General features: G+C 41.9%; 1 protein-coding gene across 1 annotated transcript in view; it reads left to right on the forward strand.

Annotated features, from left to right (window-relative positions):
* Positions 1 to 18,515, forward strand: part of ZFYVE9 (zinc finger FYVE-type containing 9) — a 656,288-nt gene that overhangs the window by 528,030 nt on the left and 109,743 nt on the right. The window contains exons 11-12 of the mRNA XM_086952440.1: positions 11,730 to 11,954; positions 13,355 to 13,437. Coding sequence (XP_086808566.1) covers positions 11,730 to 11,954; positions 13,355 to 13,437 — 308 coding nt within the window. The remainder of the gene's footprint in view (positions 1 to 11,729; positions 11,955 to 13,354; positions 13,438 to 18,515) is intronic.

Genomic DNA, 18,515 nt, shown 5'->3' on the forward strand with positions numbered 1-18,515 from the left:
AGAGATGCCTCTTATAGATGTTGCCGCCCACCTGCTCCAAGACATGCAGAAGACCCAGCTGCGACGTGCGCGGGAGCTGCCAGCCCAGGACCTCATCCAAGCAGTCCCAAACACGCTTCCAATATCGGGCTATAGCCCCACATGTCCACACCGTATGCAAAAACGTGCCCATCTCCCTACCACACCTCAGACAGTCAGGGGATGCAATCAGTCCAGCCCGCCACAGCTTCTCTCTCGTGTAATATGCCCAGTGTAGGTACTTAAATTGGATAAAGCGTAGCCGCACGGCGATAGCCGCCTCCCTCGGGCCGCAAGAGCCTCCCTCCACCCTTCCTCATCAATCTCACCCACATCTCTCTCCCATTTAGACCGTAGGCCATCCAAGGAGGACGCACAGTGTGTGACTAGGGATTGGTATATGCATGATATCTTCTTCTCCGTCAACTCACCCATGAACAGTTTTGCCTCTATGGGACTGAACTCCGGTAGGGAGTCCAACCCCTCCAAAGCAGGGGAGACAGCATGGCGAAACTGCAGGTATTTGAAGAACTGGGTACTCGGCATTTCAAACTCGTCCCTCAACTCCTGGAAGGACTTAAGGGTCGTGCCCCTTATAACGTGTCCCAACGCCGAGATGCCTATCGAGTCCCAGCCTCGAAACCCCGATAGGGTTGACAAAGCCGGCAGGCGGCCATTCTGCCACAGCGGGGTCTCCCTAGTCAGCCTATTCCACCACCCCATGCGACCAAGTGCCCGACGCCAGACCTGGAAGACAGTTTGCGTAACCACCGGGAGCTTTTTCCTTTTCCCGGCTGAGTAGAGAAGTGTGTGCAGGGTGTCGGGTTCCATTAAGTACCTCTCCAGAGCATACGCCGGGTCGCCCCGATCCCCATACCACCATTCATTAAGTATCATGAGATAGGACGCCTTGTAGTAGGATAGAATGTCCGAAGACGCCAGGCCACCGCAGTAGGTAGACAGGAAGCAGGTGCGAAGGGCCACACGCACCGCCCCCCCAGCCCAGAGGAAGCTGCCCAGGGCCGAATTGACCTGGCGGAACCATTGTGGCAAGATAGGATATGGGTGGTTCTGTAGTTGGTAGAGCAGGCGCGGGAGGGCGACCATCTTAAAGATGGCAGATCGGCCATATAGATTCAAGGGCATACGGGACCACGTCTTCATGTCCGATCGGACTCTGTCCCAAACCGGAACAATATTACGCTCCCACGATACCCCAGGGATGTCAGTCAGGAACACCCCTAGGTACTTAAGGCCTCCCGTCGCTATTTGTAGAGCCGATGCCCAGGCACCGGGAGCTACCCCGCTGCCCAGGGTCCACAAAACTGACTTCCTCACATTGAGATTCAGCCCAGACACCTCACCAAACACTCTCATGATCTCAAGAATTCTGGGACCTGACCTGTCGAGGTCTGTAAGAAAAAACAGTACGTCGTCCGCGTATAGCGCGATGCGGTCCGACGGCCCAGCCTCCCACTCGAACCCCCCTCATCTGTGCATCAATTCGCACCCATGCCGCAAGGGGTTCCATTGCGAGAGCAAACAGGTATGTCGAGAGCGGGCAGCCCTGCCGGGTGCCCCGCCCGATGGGAAAGGCGTCGGAAATCGCACCCGCACGGACGCCGTCAGGTCTGTATAGAGCAGTCGCACATACGAGAGGAAGTGAGGGCCAAGATTCAAGCGAGGCAGAAGTGCCTGTAGGTACGTCCAGCTCAGCGAATCGAAGGGCCTATCAATGTCAGCCAATAGGAGCGCCGCCTGGGTGCCAGTGGCTTTCATCATCTCCAGAGCTACTTGAGCCCGCCTGACGTTGTGCCTAGTGGCCCTGTGGGGCATGAAACCAGCCTGGTCCGGATGGACCAGAGTGGCAATGAGGGGCAGGAGACGATTGGCAAGCGCCTTCGCCAGAACCTTCGCCTCTATATTTAGGAGAGAGATAGGGCGGTATGATTCGTGTCTATCCGGCGGTCTCCCCGTTTTTTGCAGTTTTTAACTCCGTGACTTCATCCGTCACTCAGCAAAAACCACGCCCCCGTATGCGAAAATGGCGGCGCTTTTCTGACGCCATTTCTGCCGCTGGAAGAAGTTGAGAAGCTGCCGAGTCCTCCGGTGAGTGCCTGCTTTTCTTGCCTCTCTTCCCTGATTGTGCCCGTGTTATTGCCTCTGTCCCCTCTGTTGTGCGTCTGCCCCCTCGTTGTGCTTGCTTCCCCCCTGTTGTGCTTGCTTTCCGCCCCCGCCGCTGTGCTTGCTCCCCTGACCCCTCGTTACTTGTGCTTGCTCTCCTGCCCCCTCATTGGTTGTGCTTGCTCTCCTGCCCCCTTGTTGGTTGTGCTTGCTCTCCTGCCCCCTTGTTGCTTGTGCTTGCTCTCCTGCCCCCTCGTTGCTTGTTGTGCCTCTGTGCCCTGCTTTGGATCCGGTTTTTGTGCCTTTGTGCCCTTCTTGTGCCTCTGTTCCCTGCTTGTGATCAGGTTTTTCGTTCCTCTGTACCCTAGGGTGTTACTGGGCAGAGAGCTGTGTGTGTGGCTCTGTCTGTGTGTGTGGCTCTGTCTGTGTGTGTGGCTCTGTCTGTGTGTGTGGCTCTGTCTGTGTGTGTGGCTCTGTCTGTGTGTGTGTGGCTCTGTCTGTGTGTGTGTGTGGCTCTGTCTGTGTGTGTGTGTGGCTCTGTCTGTGTCTGTGTGTGGCTCTGTCTGTGTCTGTGTGTGGCTCTGTCTGTGTCTGTGTGTGGCTCTGTCTGTGTCTGTGTGTGGCTCTGTCTCTGTCTGTGTGTGTGGCTCTGTCTGTGTCTGTGTGTGGCTCTGTCTGTGTCTGTGTGTGGCTCTGTCTGTGTGTGGCTCTGTATGTGTCTGTGTGTCTGTGTGTGTGTGTGTGTGTGCGCGTGTGTGTGCGTGTGTGTGTGCGTGTGTGTGTGCGTGTGTGTGTGTGCGTGTGTGTGTGTGCTTGTGTGTGTGTGTGTGTGTGTCTCTGTCTGTGGCTCTGTCTGTGTCTGTGTGTGGCTCTGTATGTGTGTGTGTGTGTGTGGCTCTGTCTCTGTGTGTGGCTCTGTCTCTGTGTGTGGCTCTGTCTCTGTGTGTGGCTCTGTCTGTGTGTGTGGCTCTGTCTGTGTGTGTGGCTCTGTCTGTGTGTGTGGCTCGGTCTGTGTGTGTGTGTGCGTGTGGCTGCATGTGGCTCTGTCTGTGTGTGTGGGGGTGGGGGTGGCTCTGTGTGTGTGGGTGCAAATGCAATAGGTCTCGCATTTGCGAGAGATTAAGCTATTGGCATTGTAAATAGCAATGCCATTGATTTATATGTTTTAAAAACAAAAAGAATGCCATGAGCAATGCCAATAGCTCTAACTTTACCAAGGACGAGACCATTGCATTGTAAATGCTTGTTTATCTCTACTGATGAAGGATAAAATCCAGAAACATGTGTCTAGAGATTCACAGCACTAACTGGCACCAACTTTAGTGAAACACTTCAGCAAAAATTCAAGTAAGCATTTAAAGTGAACTGCATTTACCATAATGCTAAGGGGTGAACTGTGCTGGGAGGTCACGCATTGTGCTCCTATCCCCCTTCAGTGGTGTGAAAAGTGACTTGTTAGGATTTTGAAGTAATGAGGAGTTATTAGCATCTGAATGTTGAGACTCCAGATTTTTACTGGAGATGGCCAACACATCAAACATTAAGTGCTTGCTTACAAGATTATCTTGGGAGGTGACTATATCTCAGCATTTCTGTTAGACTGGGAAAAGCCTGTGTAACTGTGTGGGGTCTCTCCTTTTGGGCGGGTAAAACAATTGAGTTGCTTGAGTTTTATGTCTGAAATACTGCGTGGTTTGTCGCACGGGATAATGTACCAAATTCATCCCAGGATTGATTTGTTGTTTATGGATGTGCAGATCTTTGAACAGGTTGCTATATGTAAAATTCTTACTTTCCAGTCAAACCCCATTATTTAGCATTGAACCGCAGGACCCCTTGCTGAGGATATGTTCAGACAGTGTATTAGGGAGAACATCTCATTTTAGTTTGGAAATGAAAATGAAATTTCTGGACAACGTGGGTGTAATGTAGTGATGTGTAAAGTCTATACCCGGCCATATTCTTCTTTTCTGAGCTTAGTGTAGTAAAGGCTTTCGGGGTAGCTGTAAAGAGCTCAGGCGTTCCTCCAAAGACTAGAAATATCAAATGTAATCACTGAGAGTAAGACTTGTTGAGATGAGGATTTTCATTCATCATCTGAGAAAGAAGGAACTGTCTACAAGGGGATTTCTGTTCTCTGATTAAATAGAGATGTATCGGGCTCTGCTTTGCACAAACTTGGAAGAAAACAGACAGGCAATTAACTGACTAATAAATGAAGGGCCTCTCTTGAGGTTACCCAGAGAGACGTATTAAAATGCCTTTACATGAAGTCCAGGGAAGTGGTTGATGTCAGTTATTTGCAAGATATCAAAATCTTTCTTGTGAAGAATTGCACATTTTATTTAGATTTTCCGTTAAATGTGAATATTTTTTGTTTAACCTTACTTACAAGCGCTTCAATTTTGAATTGTAATTATTGTACAGAAATAAAGGTAATCTACTATTTAATACTGGTATAAAAATGGTCATTTCCTGTAAAAAAAAATTATACTACTCTGATTGGCCAAGGTTTCTGCAAAGCTCATAAAAATAGCATAAGAAGACTCAGAAGCCAAATTTAAGGGCAAAGAGAACTTTACCCTCTTCTGTGTTGTGTATCCTATTGAGAACGGTACATCTCTCCACGATTTTTTTTACAGGGCATCACTTTTTATTTAGCAGTACTCTGGAGACGGTGTAATGGTGATTGTATTTTCTTTATGTGAAAGTAATTTCATTACCGGGTTTGTTTTGTGCCCCACTCTGCTAATAAGTTTAATTATGTGACCCTGAAATGAGAAAAAGCATGATGTGTCTTGCACTTGCTGCTGGATTCAAAACCAAGGCAGCTCCAACCTTGCAAGTTCTTATTCTTTCTTTGCGGAATACATTCAGCAAACGTATGCATTATGCAGAATTCTACATGTATTGCTATAAAACATATTTTAGGTTGATTTGAGGTAGTGCTACATACTTTTGATGTGTGTTTTTGGCCACTCATTAACTTTGTGTTTTGTCAGCAGACTGCTGAAGTGTTTGCTTTTTCTTTATTACAAATTCCTTAGCAGTAACACATGCAACATTAGCTTTACATTCACTAAAGCAGAGATAATATTGTTTTCTTTGATGTAGAGTTGTACATTGAAAATAATAAAATAGAGAGCAGACTCTTTCGTAAACCAACATCTTGCAACTCAATATTACACGCTTTGAGTGCATATCATAAATGTCAAATCAATGCTATCCCCTTGGGGAGATGACCAGGGCCAGACGCAACTGCAGTAATGACTAGGAATGTGAGACAGTACTCAACAACATTGAAATAAGGTTCCTTCATAGAGGATATAGTAATTAGGTGTTGAACACTGCAAGAAAGCGAATCACCAAGACAAGTAGAGCAGGGACACTTTCCATTAAACAACAGATACATACAGGACAGAATGAAGTTAGACTTATAACAAACTACAGCAGACTCTCCTCTCAATTCAGGAAGTGCCTACAAAAACATTGGCACTTGCTAACTACAGACCGACTACTTAAATACCACATCTCTGTAAGACCGAGGAAAACTCTCAGAAATCTGCTTCGTCCGAGCTATCTCAAACATAAACCTAAAGAGAACTGGCTTACTATGCACATGCCTGACTTCTACAATTGTGGACATTGCGGGATGTGCAGACATGCAATGCACAAAACAAAGCAATTTATGGTTAAAGATGGGGGAAACTTCGACATTACACATAACATCACTTGTAACACCAAAAATGTTGTGTACCTCATTTTTTGCAAAGTGATCTTACATATGTGGGCAGTACAATCAGATGCCCTAAAGAAAGGGTGGGAGAACATATGAGGGCAATCCAGTCGCATGACAACCGATACCCTATTGCTACCGACGCAATGGATTGTCTGGCACAAAAGGGACACAGGAGTTTCAAATTTTGTGGTGTTGGTCATGTAACCAGGGACCCTGTGGGGGGAATACGGAACTCTATTTACGACGTAGGGAGGCAATGTGGATATTAAAATTGAGATCCGTAGAAATCAGGTTGAATATCGACCATGAACTCCAATACTTCCTAGGTGATTGATATGCCTTTGCTGTAATTTATTTTATTCTATTTGTGAGTTCTTGACAACCAAGAATATACGAATCCCCACCTGGAATCTGATACACCTGTACGTGTGGGTATTTGTATTGAACTGTAATGAACTATGTCAGATGATAACTGAGATTAAGAGTATACATCATTGAGGTTCATAATGTATTAATGTGGAACAGTATTGGACGACCTATACGAAGCAATTAACACTCGGCTATACCTGCACTGTAAATATACTCTGTACTATAACGATTATGCCCTCTGAACGGTCTCTTCACTTAAGAACCTCTTTGTTTCCTTGTATTATCATATCTTTCCTTATAGCCTTACCTAGAAACAACCAGTTTTTAGGATTATCAATTTATTTTATCAGAGTTTCTGCCTAAATTCACCAACCTCGATCTCTGGGGAACCAAGGACTGAGTTCCATTTTAACACCTACGTATATATATTAGATATGCCATTTAGTCATGCAGTTGTTTACTTCTAATCAACCGATATGGATTTAGGACCCCTTCCCTGGAGTCCCTGTGATCATCAAGCTAGACCCCTACAACAAGCTGACTACTACACTAATATACAATAAACTATACATTGACCTATATATTGATACAATCACTTAATGGTACATAACTTCCTTTCTAATTTCTAAAGTTTATGGTTCATGCACTATGATTCATTATTTACCACTTCAATATGGTGCCCGGCTATAAGTGGTTTAGTGGCAATTTCTTACATGCTTACCTATATCAACATGAATTTGATGTTGCGTACGCCGTTAAGTAAGGTTATGGCTGGTTTTCTATCCCACGGATAGGCCTTTTCTTTCACCTATGTTTATAAATAAATGTTGATACCTCTTCGATATATACAAAAGAATTATATGAATTACAATATCAAGTTACTACGTGACCAAATATACAATAGTTCGTCCTTTCACACAAGATATACAATCTTACTGTATTCCGACAACTCTACTATATCTATTCTCTACTACTGGGCTCAATTATTAGACATTTCAATATGGCGCTTATTTACTTAAGTAACAAACGGCCCACTTTTCTCTTCATCTACGAATAATGTGACCAAACCTGGCCCCTACGCAGAACGCCAGTGGTCATGCCACAAGAGGACTATTAAAGGTAAGCACACATAAGCTTAAGGAACTTTTAAGACTTGCACTCTATTTATTTGCGATGTTATAGCATATACTCTTCCGCTCTAGGGACCGCACACAGACTCCTGCGCCTTCGTAAATTCTTGGAACTGACAGACTTACTCACTACGCCAGGACCTTTAACATTAATTATATTGGGTGAAATGCTGATATGGTTTGTCTTTAATTTTCAGCAGTGCGAGTTAGACTGGACTACGGGAACGCCCTTTACGCAGGAACCACAGCCAAACTTCAGAAACGACTTCAGCGCATACAGAACGCCTCCGCACGACTTATCCTCGACATCCCTCGCCACAGCCACATATCTGCCCACCTGAAAAACCTGCACCGGCTCCCCGTCAGCAAGAGTATCACGTTCAGGCTTCTCACCCACGCACACAAAGCGCTCCACGACATGGGCCCAAATACCTCAACAACTGCCTCTCGTTCTACACCCCTACCCGCCAGCTCCGCTACGCCAGCCTCGCCCTCACAACCGTCCCACGGATTCGCAGAGCCACCACCGGAGGAATATCGTTCTCTTACCTGGCCGCCAAAACATGGAACTCCCTCCCCGCACACCTACGACTGACCAAGGACCATCTCACCTTCAGGAAACACCTCAAGACCTGGCTATTCGAGCAGTAGCACCCCACCCCCCCTCCCTTCATCGCCTTGAGACACTCGCGAGTGAGTAGCGCACTCTACAAATGTATGTATTGATTGATTGACTTGTCGGCTACCACCTTGAGTCTTTAAATACAGATTTCTTATTTGCTTTAAGATTTCCACTTAAACGTTACTGAAGATCCAATGCGATATCCCTGGACCCGTTTTACAATCTATGACCACGATGACTAATATAATTTTGGTCCAATAGCTCATCATTTTGGCACATATTTTACCTAGCATTATACAAATAGATGGGCTACATGTAACACCTGGCAGCTCTTGCTGTTCTTGGAAAATAGAATTGTAAAATTTGTTCTAGGAGCCCATAACAAACTGTGAGTTAACAATTATTGGATTGCTACAGGTATCTTACGCCACACAAGTGAGTTGTAGGTCATCTACCTCTTAAGTTTGTCGCTTCATATTTACCCCTAAGAAATTTTATTTCATTTTTTTGTTTGCAATCAATAGAGAACTAGCAATTCAGATAGTTTGTGATCTTTGCTGGCAGCTATTACATATATACTATATGATTCTACTCTTATTGGTTCCCCACAGGCTCGTAACATATAATTACATATTATTAGCTATTCAATTGGCACAGCAGGAACATAGCCTGTGTGGCTTACTGACAGAGTACGAGCGTACCTATCATCTAACCTTACTTTATTTAAATCCGGTATGTGATCAGCAATCACATAACTACTATTGCACAGGGCTATAAAGTTCTATACAATCAACATTTCCCTGATTCTTCTTTTGGTGCATTTTTCTGATACTATCTTATCCATCTTTATTGCACCTCTGTATTCCTCTGTGAGGTATTCACATATTCATAGCTATTAACATGCATATTAGTAATTGTAAAGAATAGAAAGCAAAATTGTACATGCCGATTTCAATGTTACTCATGAATCGGATACACATGAACCATATTATTGTATCTCATTTAATCATTATAAATGTGACTTGAAATGATGTGGCACCTATGCTCATGAACTTTGGATATGTATATACCGGAAATAGGCACGTGACAATCACAACCTCACGCCAGCTAGTAACTGTGATGAATTTGCCTAAATGAATTAGGCATACTTTGGGAGTATGGATCCCTGATTTTTATCTTTACTTGTAGGCCTGATGAAGTCTCTAAACCGACGAAACAAACGATGGCTACATGAATATTGAACAAGATCTACGAATAAAAGATCTCTGCTGATTCCAAAGATTTGGATGATTGCATTATTCATGTGAAACATATTCTCTTCCTCATGTTTTTTTTAAACAAACTTTATTGGGTTTTTTATTTGTTATTTTCTCTTTGTTTCTGTTATCATAATGTCTCACGTTTAATACAGTCATTGGTATTCATTCTTGTGAAAGCTTTCACATCGACAATCCGATATAGTTGCTTAAAAGGAGCTATGGATGTCTTGGTGTCCCCTTTGCAACCCACAAAAGAGCATGCAACATGAAGCAGTGATAATATCAAGAGAAAAATGTTATACATGGTATCTTTTCCAATTGCAGAATTAAACTAACACCCATTCCACTACCCCTCCCAACCCCCTCCCCTATGGAACCCACCCCACCACTCCAACTATGTTATGCAGAGTCTTATTGTTGTTGTTCGTCCTGCATCACTTAACTTTCTATATTTTCAGCAATGGGTATGCCGCTACTTTCACAAAAACAGGAGCTTTGAGCTGCACATAGTCCTCCCTCGTCGTTGCCCCCCATTGCCTATTGAGTACTCGAAGCGCCAGAGGGAGTGTCCGGTGCATTGTTCTTACATGCTTCAACCATTGTATCCCAGTCTAGAGAGATCGTGGTTTTCCTGATTCCTCTTGCCTCCTCACTACGCAGCGCATCGCTTTCTGCCCCTGCCCATCTGATCAATTTGCTTTGTCACACGTATAATGTTGGAGCTCTGGCTAACTTCCAACGCATGGTGATGGCTCTTTTTGCCACAATAAGCTTCTCTTTCTTCCTGAATTTGCAGGATACCCCTATGTGTTCAGGTTGGTCGCCTACCCTAAGTCAAGGTTCTCTCTTTGGCAAATACTGTGCTTTTAATTTAGTAATTAAATACTCAACACGTGGCGTTTACAATTAATTACCTTCCAGTAATTATCCTAGATCTGTCTTCTAAATTAATTTTCTGCCAACCATGCTTGGTTAAACTGAAGATATTTCAGACAGACAAATGACTACAGTTAGATCTTAAACCACTGCAGACCCTACAGTTCTGCACAGCAAAGATGTTTTGGCAACAACCAAGAAAGATAATTTTTCTGTGACAAGTGGATTTCCTTATGCCAAAACACATTATTAAAGAATTTTTCCAGAAATCTGTTAAATGTATTTCAATAAACAGCATTTTTATTGAAACTTTGTAGTGGTTTCTGCACAGCAAGTATTACTTCAAGCAGACCAGTTTTTCAGATACATGATGAATACGTATTGCAATGTGTGATTTTTGGTGAGATTCGGTGATCTAAAATGGAGTTGGTCCTTTTTTGCCAAGTGCCTGTCCTTAGGGGCTGCCACAGAGGCAAGTCAAGAATTCAGGAACTTTGTTCTTCTCTTTCATCAAACCTTTTTACAAAGTATTCTAGTGACCTAAAGAGTCCAGTTTCTAATTCCGCTGCCTCAACAACAAAACAATAAGGAGATGGTGTAGAATATGCTCCCGTAGTCGAGTTTGAAATTAAGAGGGAGCTAGTGAAGCTTTTGAGACACCACCAAGTCCAGTGGTGATATATTCACCCGCATTGGAGTGAAGGGGTTTGGTAATCGATGAAACAAATCACTCCCAGGAAAGAAGCGGTGACGAGGAAAGCTGTACTATGCTGCTGCAACATGAAGCAGCATAGTAGATATTGTTTACTTTATTCTAGTACTCCTCTGTATCTGAGGTTTGATATCGGTGGCTGCTCACGTTTTGGAGGAGAGGATTTTGTTCACAATCTTATAGCTGATAAACTTGTATCATAGATAGGTGTCCTTTTCATTCCATTCCTGCCTTCTGTCCACCTAACTGCTTCCATCTGGGAGTATTCAAGTATGGTTTTATTTGAAAAAGTTGAAGTGAAGTAGTATATGATGTTGGAAGCTAGCAGTACCTGTTTCAGGGAATCTACATGCACGCTTGTATGTTAGAAACTGGCTCAGAAAAGTTTGAAATCGTATTAAGGAGTAAAGCAGCAGTGTGAAAGAGCTTTACCTTTCACTCCACTTTGTATGCTCAATCTTACCCGTTTTGGTCCTGCTTCTGCACAAGCTCCATTTCTCCAATGGTTCACTATTGTCTAAGTCACCAAAATCTTCTATATTTGTGACATACTGTCAGTGGACTCTGTTCTAGTAAAGACAATTGTTACAGCAAGGCATGGCAGATTGCTTGCACAGGCAGCAAATTGTCGTCTTGTACAAGAGAAGTTGAGGTGGCAGCACAAAGTAATTTTTCCTAAAATGTTAATTAGCATTGTAAAATGCACATATTTCTTGGCAGTAATTTTCTGAAAAATTGAAACTATTTTATGTTCATATCAAACCCTATCACTGGTGTTCTCTTACATTACATTAACAAATCTAATTTGGCTTTTTATTTACTACGCGAGATATTGTGCCTGTCTGTCCCACACTGTCTGACTCGTATATTGTACTTTCAGGCACTGTTGTAGGGAACCTCGGACACTCTTTTCTCAGCCAGAGTTTTCTGGGCAGCAAGGAGCATGGTGGTTTCCTCTACGTTACATCAACATATCAATCTCTGCAGGACTTGGTGCTCCCGGCTCCTCCCTATTTGTTTGGCATTCTGATTCAGAAATGGGAGACTCCGTGGGCAAAAGTGTTCCCTATCCGACTGATGCTGAGGCTTGGGGCTGAATACAGACGTGAGTGGTGGTATTGTCTTTGTTTTGCTTGTGCTGTTCTAATTTTAATGCATTTAAGTATTCAAATTAAATCTTTTGTAACCATTCGGATAAGCAGTTCTGGAGATGTGCTATTTGCATGTGGAAATTTTTCAACAGCACAGTGAATTATGTTTTTCAATACTTTGCAACACAGATCATTCTAACTATACACCGCAGAAGAAGAAAAATAAGCCTTAAACTCTTTTAGCACATTCATTCCTAATCATAATTACCGACAACCTGATTTAGCCGGCTCCTATCCAGTGTAGTCTTGTTATTCTCTGCCTGCCTCTGCTCCCCCCTTTTTCCACCTCTGCTAATGTGCCTGCAGTTTGGGCCTCTTCCTGACCCCCACTCCCACTCCCAGTCCCCATCCTCTCTCTGTAAACAACATAGAGACCTTTCTCTATTATAGGGCAGACCCTAGTTTTAGGGCCTGCCTATTGATCAAGTGACACAGCCTCAGAATCCTGGATTCTCCTTTACTTATCCCTTATTTTCAGGGTCCTCAGGCCAGTCATCCAGATAAAGGGTGGAGACACTAAGGACGACTTCCTGTAGCGACTTTCTTTGCCGTTTGGTACAGGTGGAGACTGGGGTCTGCACCCTCCCCTGATGACTTCCACTCTTATACGTTTCTATGAACATCTTAGTCACCACTCTCTCTTTTCTTGAATATAACTGCGAACTGTCCGCAGGATTATTTATTCACATCTACGCACCTGAGTTCCCTATTAGCACTCGGCCCTGTGAGTAGACCCTGGGTCAAACACATAGACCCATATACTGTATTGTTTGTTGGTTCCCTGGTTTCACCATCACCACAGTGATAAATGCTGCATGAAGCATAATCTTATCCTCACAGATACCGCTATAAACAATGTCATGCATGCTAGCAGCATCAGGTTCGCTTCAGTATGACCAGAGCATGTGTTAGGACCTCAAACAACACACCCACGTCTTCCCACTTCAACATACTGTGAATGACACCTCCCCCACCCAAAATACATGTTTGTCTATAACAGCTCCAGACTGTTTGAGTGCTATGGTGGTATACTGCTGGCACTCAAGACAAAAGCTAATTAACTTAACATAACTAAGCAATATATTAGTCTGTTCCAACCTTGCCATCATTAACGGATATGACTTACTACTAACCAGTATAAACACAATGAGTTAGAACGTCAAGAGACTACTTTTACTCTGGTTAGTGAGAATCCCAGAATCATCAATGGCTCCCAGATTTTAAAAGTACAGAGTATCCTATTAGTAGGATTGTGCTACGTACATACATACAGCATAACATAGGTGTATATCCATTGTTTTCTGTTTAAGATGCTTATGTTTCAACTAATGATATCCTGTACCTTGTTTCCTAGTGTATCCATGTCCACTTTTTAGTGTGAGATTTCGGAAGCCATTGTTTGGAGAGACTGGGCATACAATAATGAACCTTCTTGCAGTAAGTGAATCTTTGAATATATTTTGGGGGAATTTCATATGTAATGAAAACTGAATGAAAGGCACAATACAACTTTTTATTTTCAAAAGTGAACAGATTAAGGTAGTCTAGGCCAAGCTTATAAAGAATTTTCAACCTCAGCAACTCTAGCTTTAAATAAAAAATTGCTTTACCTGAGAACACGAAATTTGAGGATACTGTGTTCACTTTTGAGAAACCTTTGGCTGATTGATCTTTTTCTTTAATGATCAAATCCATGTGTCCTGGATGCTACCTTAGGCAGTTGTTACTAGTAATTTCCCCACATTGCTTGACATTCCGTATGGATGGGTTTAAACAGGTTTAGACCGGTCCTATTATGTACTATTTGCATGTGTCCGATTCCATTCTCTGTTAAGTTTTTGCCATTGTTTATCAAGATAAGAACAAAAAGAGCCAGGTTGATGGTAAGAGAATGGTAAATGCAAGTAGATACACACACAAGAGCGATGGGGAAATTGTGAAAAAAGTAAAAGAAATATAAACATTGATTGGGACTTTAAAGCGTCAGGAGGGAGTGGGGCATGGAGATGAAGTGAAAGAATCTACAGGAGATTAACCCGAAGATGCAAGGTAGAACTGTTGAGGCACCTGCAAGGTTGTGAGTGAGCAAAAGGACCTTATTGGAAACTCTGTGGTGGGGCTGGGAGAGTAATCTAGTAGACGGAGTAGGTGAGATGGGTGGAGATATAGGGAAGATACAGGAGACGGTATGATAGATTCAGAAGGGGTAGAGAGAGAGCGAGAGAGCTAGGTGGATTCTCAGAGGTGCAGAGAGACCAAGATGGAGAAAGATGGAAGGAGGAGTAGATTTGGAAATGGAGTGTAGGTTAATGAGGGACGAAGAATAGAGAATTTCATCGAATAATGAGGGACAGAGCCAGAAAGGTATATTTGGAGAGACGGATACGAAGCGGAAAGTTGGCAGAGATGAGGAAAGCAAAGGAGAGAGATATGCAGGAAATAAGAGAGACAGGCAAATGCAGAAGGCAGATGAAGAGATCGGAACAAAGAAAGATCAGCACATAAAGAGTGAGCTGTAGATAGTGATGCAAAGAAGGAAACAGGGAGACTTGGAGAGATGGTAGAGTGACATATAGTAACAGTGAATTGACTGTTGAAGACTGATATATGTGTGTCAGAGTGAGACAGATGACATGAGAAATTATTTAAAAAAAAGAAATAGTCCAAGAGAAAGTTAAACTGGACGAAAAGAATTTGAGAGGTGAACATTGAGAGAATCGGACAAATAAATTGAAGGAAAGAGAAAAAGCACAAGGTAAAGTGATGGGGAGAGAAATTACAGATACAGATGAACAGAAAATATACTAGGATATAGCTAAGCAAGGATAGAGGAGAGGCAAATGGAGTCAAAGAGGAGATCTAAAAAGGAGCGAGACTGGACACAGCGGCGGAGCAGGACAGAGTGAGGCAAACAAAGTATTATTAAGCAGGCGATAGGGAAAAATGGTCCAAGCCACTGGGAGATGAATTGAGGTACTCTAATAAAAGAGAGAGGGACCCCAAAACCAAAGGGATAGGGTTCCACGAATGACGCAAGTCAAAAAGAAATTCCCTTTGGGCGAATTTGCAAAAGTACATAAATACTCACAGAACATACATTAAACTGTTGACATGGAAGCAATGTAAACACTTGAAAATTACAATGTATGTTAAAACACTCTGGCAAAGAAATGAAGTATAAAACAATTTATTAAGCAAGCATTACATCAATTAAAAACTAAAAATTGGGAAACATATATAGGACGGTACAATAAACAATAGAAACAACATTCCAATTAAAAAGGAGTACACAGGGAAAAGGATTAAACCCAAACACAAGCGTTAATTTTGAATTTCTCCTTGACTTATAGTCCCTGATTAACTCCTAGGGCGTCGACGCGTTTCGGCGGTACAATCAATCAGATCCGCCTTCATCAGGACATTATACAAATAATGTTTCCCAAACAAATTCTGAAATTTAAACAAGATCAACTTTAGGCATGGAAAATAGGCAAAATAGATCCAAATGAAATAACAGAAATGTGAGGCTAAAGATTATTTTAACAAATGTTTAAAAAATGTAATGTTACAAGCTTTACAGAAGAACACATCTTAACATTGCTTCCAATACAAAAGAGAGACATACAACATGATCACACATAAATATCACATTATCAGAAAAAGCCTTATATGATCACATTAGTGCTTGGCACCCAGACATGGTGCATAATCCCATAAACTCATAGTGCATCAGTTATCTTCCTACACACTATTTCTGAAGAACCATCTGTTAATAACAAGATTAGGAACCAGGCACAGATTGTTTGCCATTAACTGACACCAGATTTAGTTAGGGGAGAGGTGGCGAAAAAACCAACGAGCAGTGATACATCACCTACCTCGAATAGATGATAGATATAGCAGTGTGTCAAAAAAGGGGTATTCCGCCTCCTTATCTATACGTTGAGGTTTTTCGTCCAGCGAATTTTCCTCTGTTTGTATTCAAAATATCTATTTATAACAAGGATAGACAATGTATTTAACTAGTTCGAAGGACAATTGTTCATATTATCCAATCATAGCTAGTAATCTTCTCAATATGGCTTTGTGGCAAGTATGCAAACTAGCATGTATCAGCTATTTCTAATACACCCCTCCTGGATGTGTGAAAAGTAGCCTAAATTGTCCCTTACCCGGCTTGTTATATTTATTATGCGTTTTATTTAAAGAGAGTCATTTTATACTGCTTTTCAGACTCATATATGTTAGAACAGCAAGAGACATTCTCAGACTCATATATATAAGGGCAGAAAACGACATTGCCTGTTTTGGGTTTATCGAATTAGGAAACATACAGACGCCAAACAACTCATGGAATAGCGCAAGACAGGGCGCAATTTATTTTGCCCTATACTTACTTTAAAATTTCAACGTTGGGTTTATCGAATTAGGAAACATACAATGTCGTTTTCTGCCCTTATATATATGAGTCTGAGAATGTCTCTTGCTGTTCTAACATATATGAGTCTGAAAAGCAGTATAAAATGACTCTCTTTAAATAAAACGCATAATAAATATAACAAGCCGGGTAAGAGACAATTTAGGCTACTTTTCACACATCCAGGAGGGGTGTATTAGAAATAGCTGATACATGCTAGTTTGCATACTTGCCACGAAGCCATATTGAGAAGATTACTAGCTATGATTGGATAATATGAACAATTGTCCTTTGAACTAGTTAAATACATTGTCTATCCTTGTTATAAATAGATATTTTGAATACAAACAGAGGAAAATTCGCTGGACGAAAAACCTCAACGTATAGATAATGAGGCGGAATACCCCTTTTTTGACACACTGCTATATCTATCATCTATTCGAGGTAGGTGATGTATCACTGCTCGTTGGTTTTTTCGCCACCTCTCCCCTAACTAAATCTGGTGTCAGTTAATGGCAAACAATCTGTGCCTGGTTCCTAATCTTGTTATTAACAGATGGTTCTTCAGAAATAGTGTGTAGGAAGATAACTGATGCACTATGAGTTTAATGGATTATGCACCATGTCTGGGTGCCAAGCACTAATGTGATCATATAAGGCTTTTTCTGATAATGTGATATTTATGTGTGATCATGTTGTATGTCTCTCTTTCGTATTGGAAGCAATGTTAAGATGTGTTCTTCTGTAAAGCTTGTAACATTACATTTTTTAAACATTTGTTAAAATATTCTTTGGCCTCACATTTCTGTTATTTCATTTGGATCTATTTTGCCTATTTTCCATGCCTAAAGTTGATCTTGTTTAAATTTCAGAATTTGTTTGGGAAACATTATTTGTATAATGTCCTGATGAAGGTGGATCTGATTGATTGTACCGCCGAAACGCGTCGACGCCCTAGGAGTTAATCAGGGACTATAAGTCAAGGAGAAATTCAAAATTAACGCTTGTGTTTGGGTTTAATCCTTTTCCCTGTGTACTCCTTTTTAATTGGAATGTTGTTTTTATTGTTTATTGTACCGTCCTATATATGTTTCCCAATTTTTAGTTTTTAATTGATGTAATGCTTGCTTAATAAATTGTTTTATACTTCATTTCTTTGCCAGAGTGTTTTCACATACATTGTAATTTTCAAGTGTTTACATTGCTTCCATGTCAACAGTTTAATGTATGTTCTGTGAGTATTTATGTACTTTTGCAAATTCGCCCAAAGGGAATTTCTTTTTGACTTGCGAGATGAATTGAGGTAGACAAGAATAAATAATATTAGAGAGAAATCAAGAGACCTGAGGGAGAATGTGGTAGCAAGCGGATCATAGAGTGGAAAGGGACGAGAGTCAGAGTGGAAAAGAAAGCGAGAGGAGGAGAAGGTGAAAACTGCAGGTGAAAATGGATGGGCAATTAGGGCTACGAGGAGAAAGGGAGTTCTAGGTAAAGAGACATAAAAAGTGAATAAAACAATGGAGAGAGAAAAGCTGAAAAATGATGGTGCAATCAGCATATTGTGACAAATGGAAAGATGATCGCAGAGGGTAAAAGGGTTCAAAGGACAAGAGCCAGAAGATTGATGCAAGCGTACTGGAATCCTCTACTACTGTGTAAGGGAAACCTTGTTCCCTCTAATTTCTCTGGCCATTTCTAGTATTGCTATATAAACACTTGTAGATTGGTGGGTATCAAATGTTGTTGTTTTTCACACGAGGGGTTCTTGGTGGCATAGTTAATGAGGCCTTAACACGCCATTTAACACTTCTCTGTGTTAAGAGCTTTTCCCTGAATATTTTATTTTATTATTTGATAATTGCACTTGTCATTTTAACTGCCTTGTGTTTTTAGCTGCACTCCTGTGCAATTTTTTCTTTTGTTATTGTTACTTGACACTTCCAGCAGATGTCTCGCTGCTTTCCATTTCTTAACTTTTTCTGAAATCACCCTGAGGGTCCGTGACTTCTACTCCGGGGGTCTGTGTATGTTTAGAAAATTAAATTACATTAACAGATTAATAAGGTACATATGAATAAACAGGAAATTGTAGAGAAAA

Source organism: Lissotriton vulgaris, chromosome 1_1 (genome assembly GCF_964263255.1).
Source record: "Lissotriton vulgaris chromosome 1_1, aLisVul1.2, whole genome shotgun sequence".
Taxonomy (NCBI): domain Eukaryota; kingdom Metazoa; phylum Chordata; class Amphibia; order Caudata; family Salamandridae; genus Lissotriton; species Lissotriton vulgaris.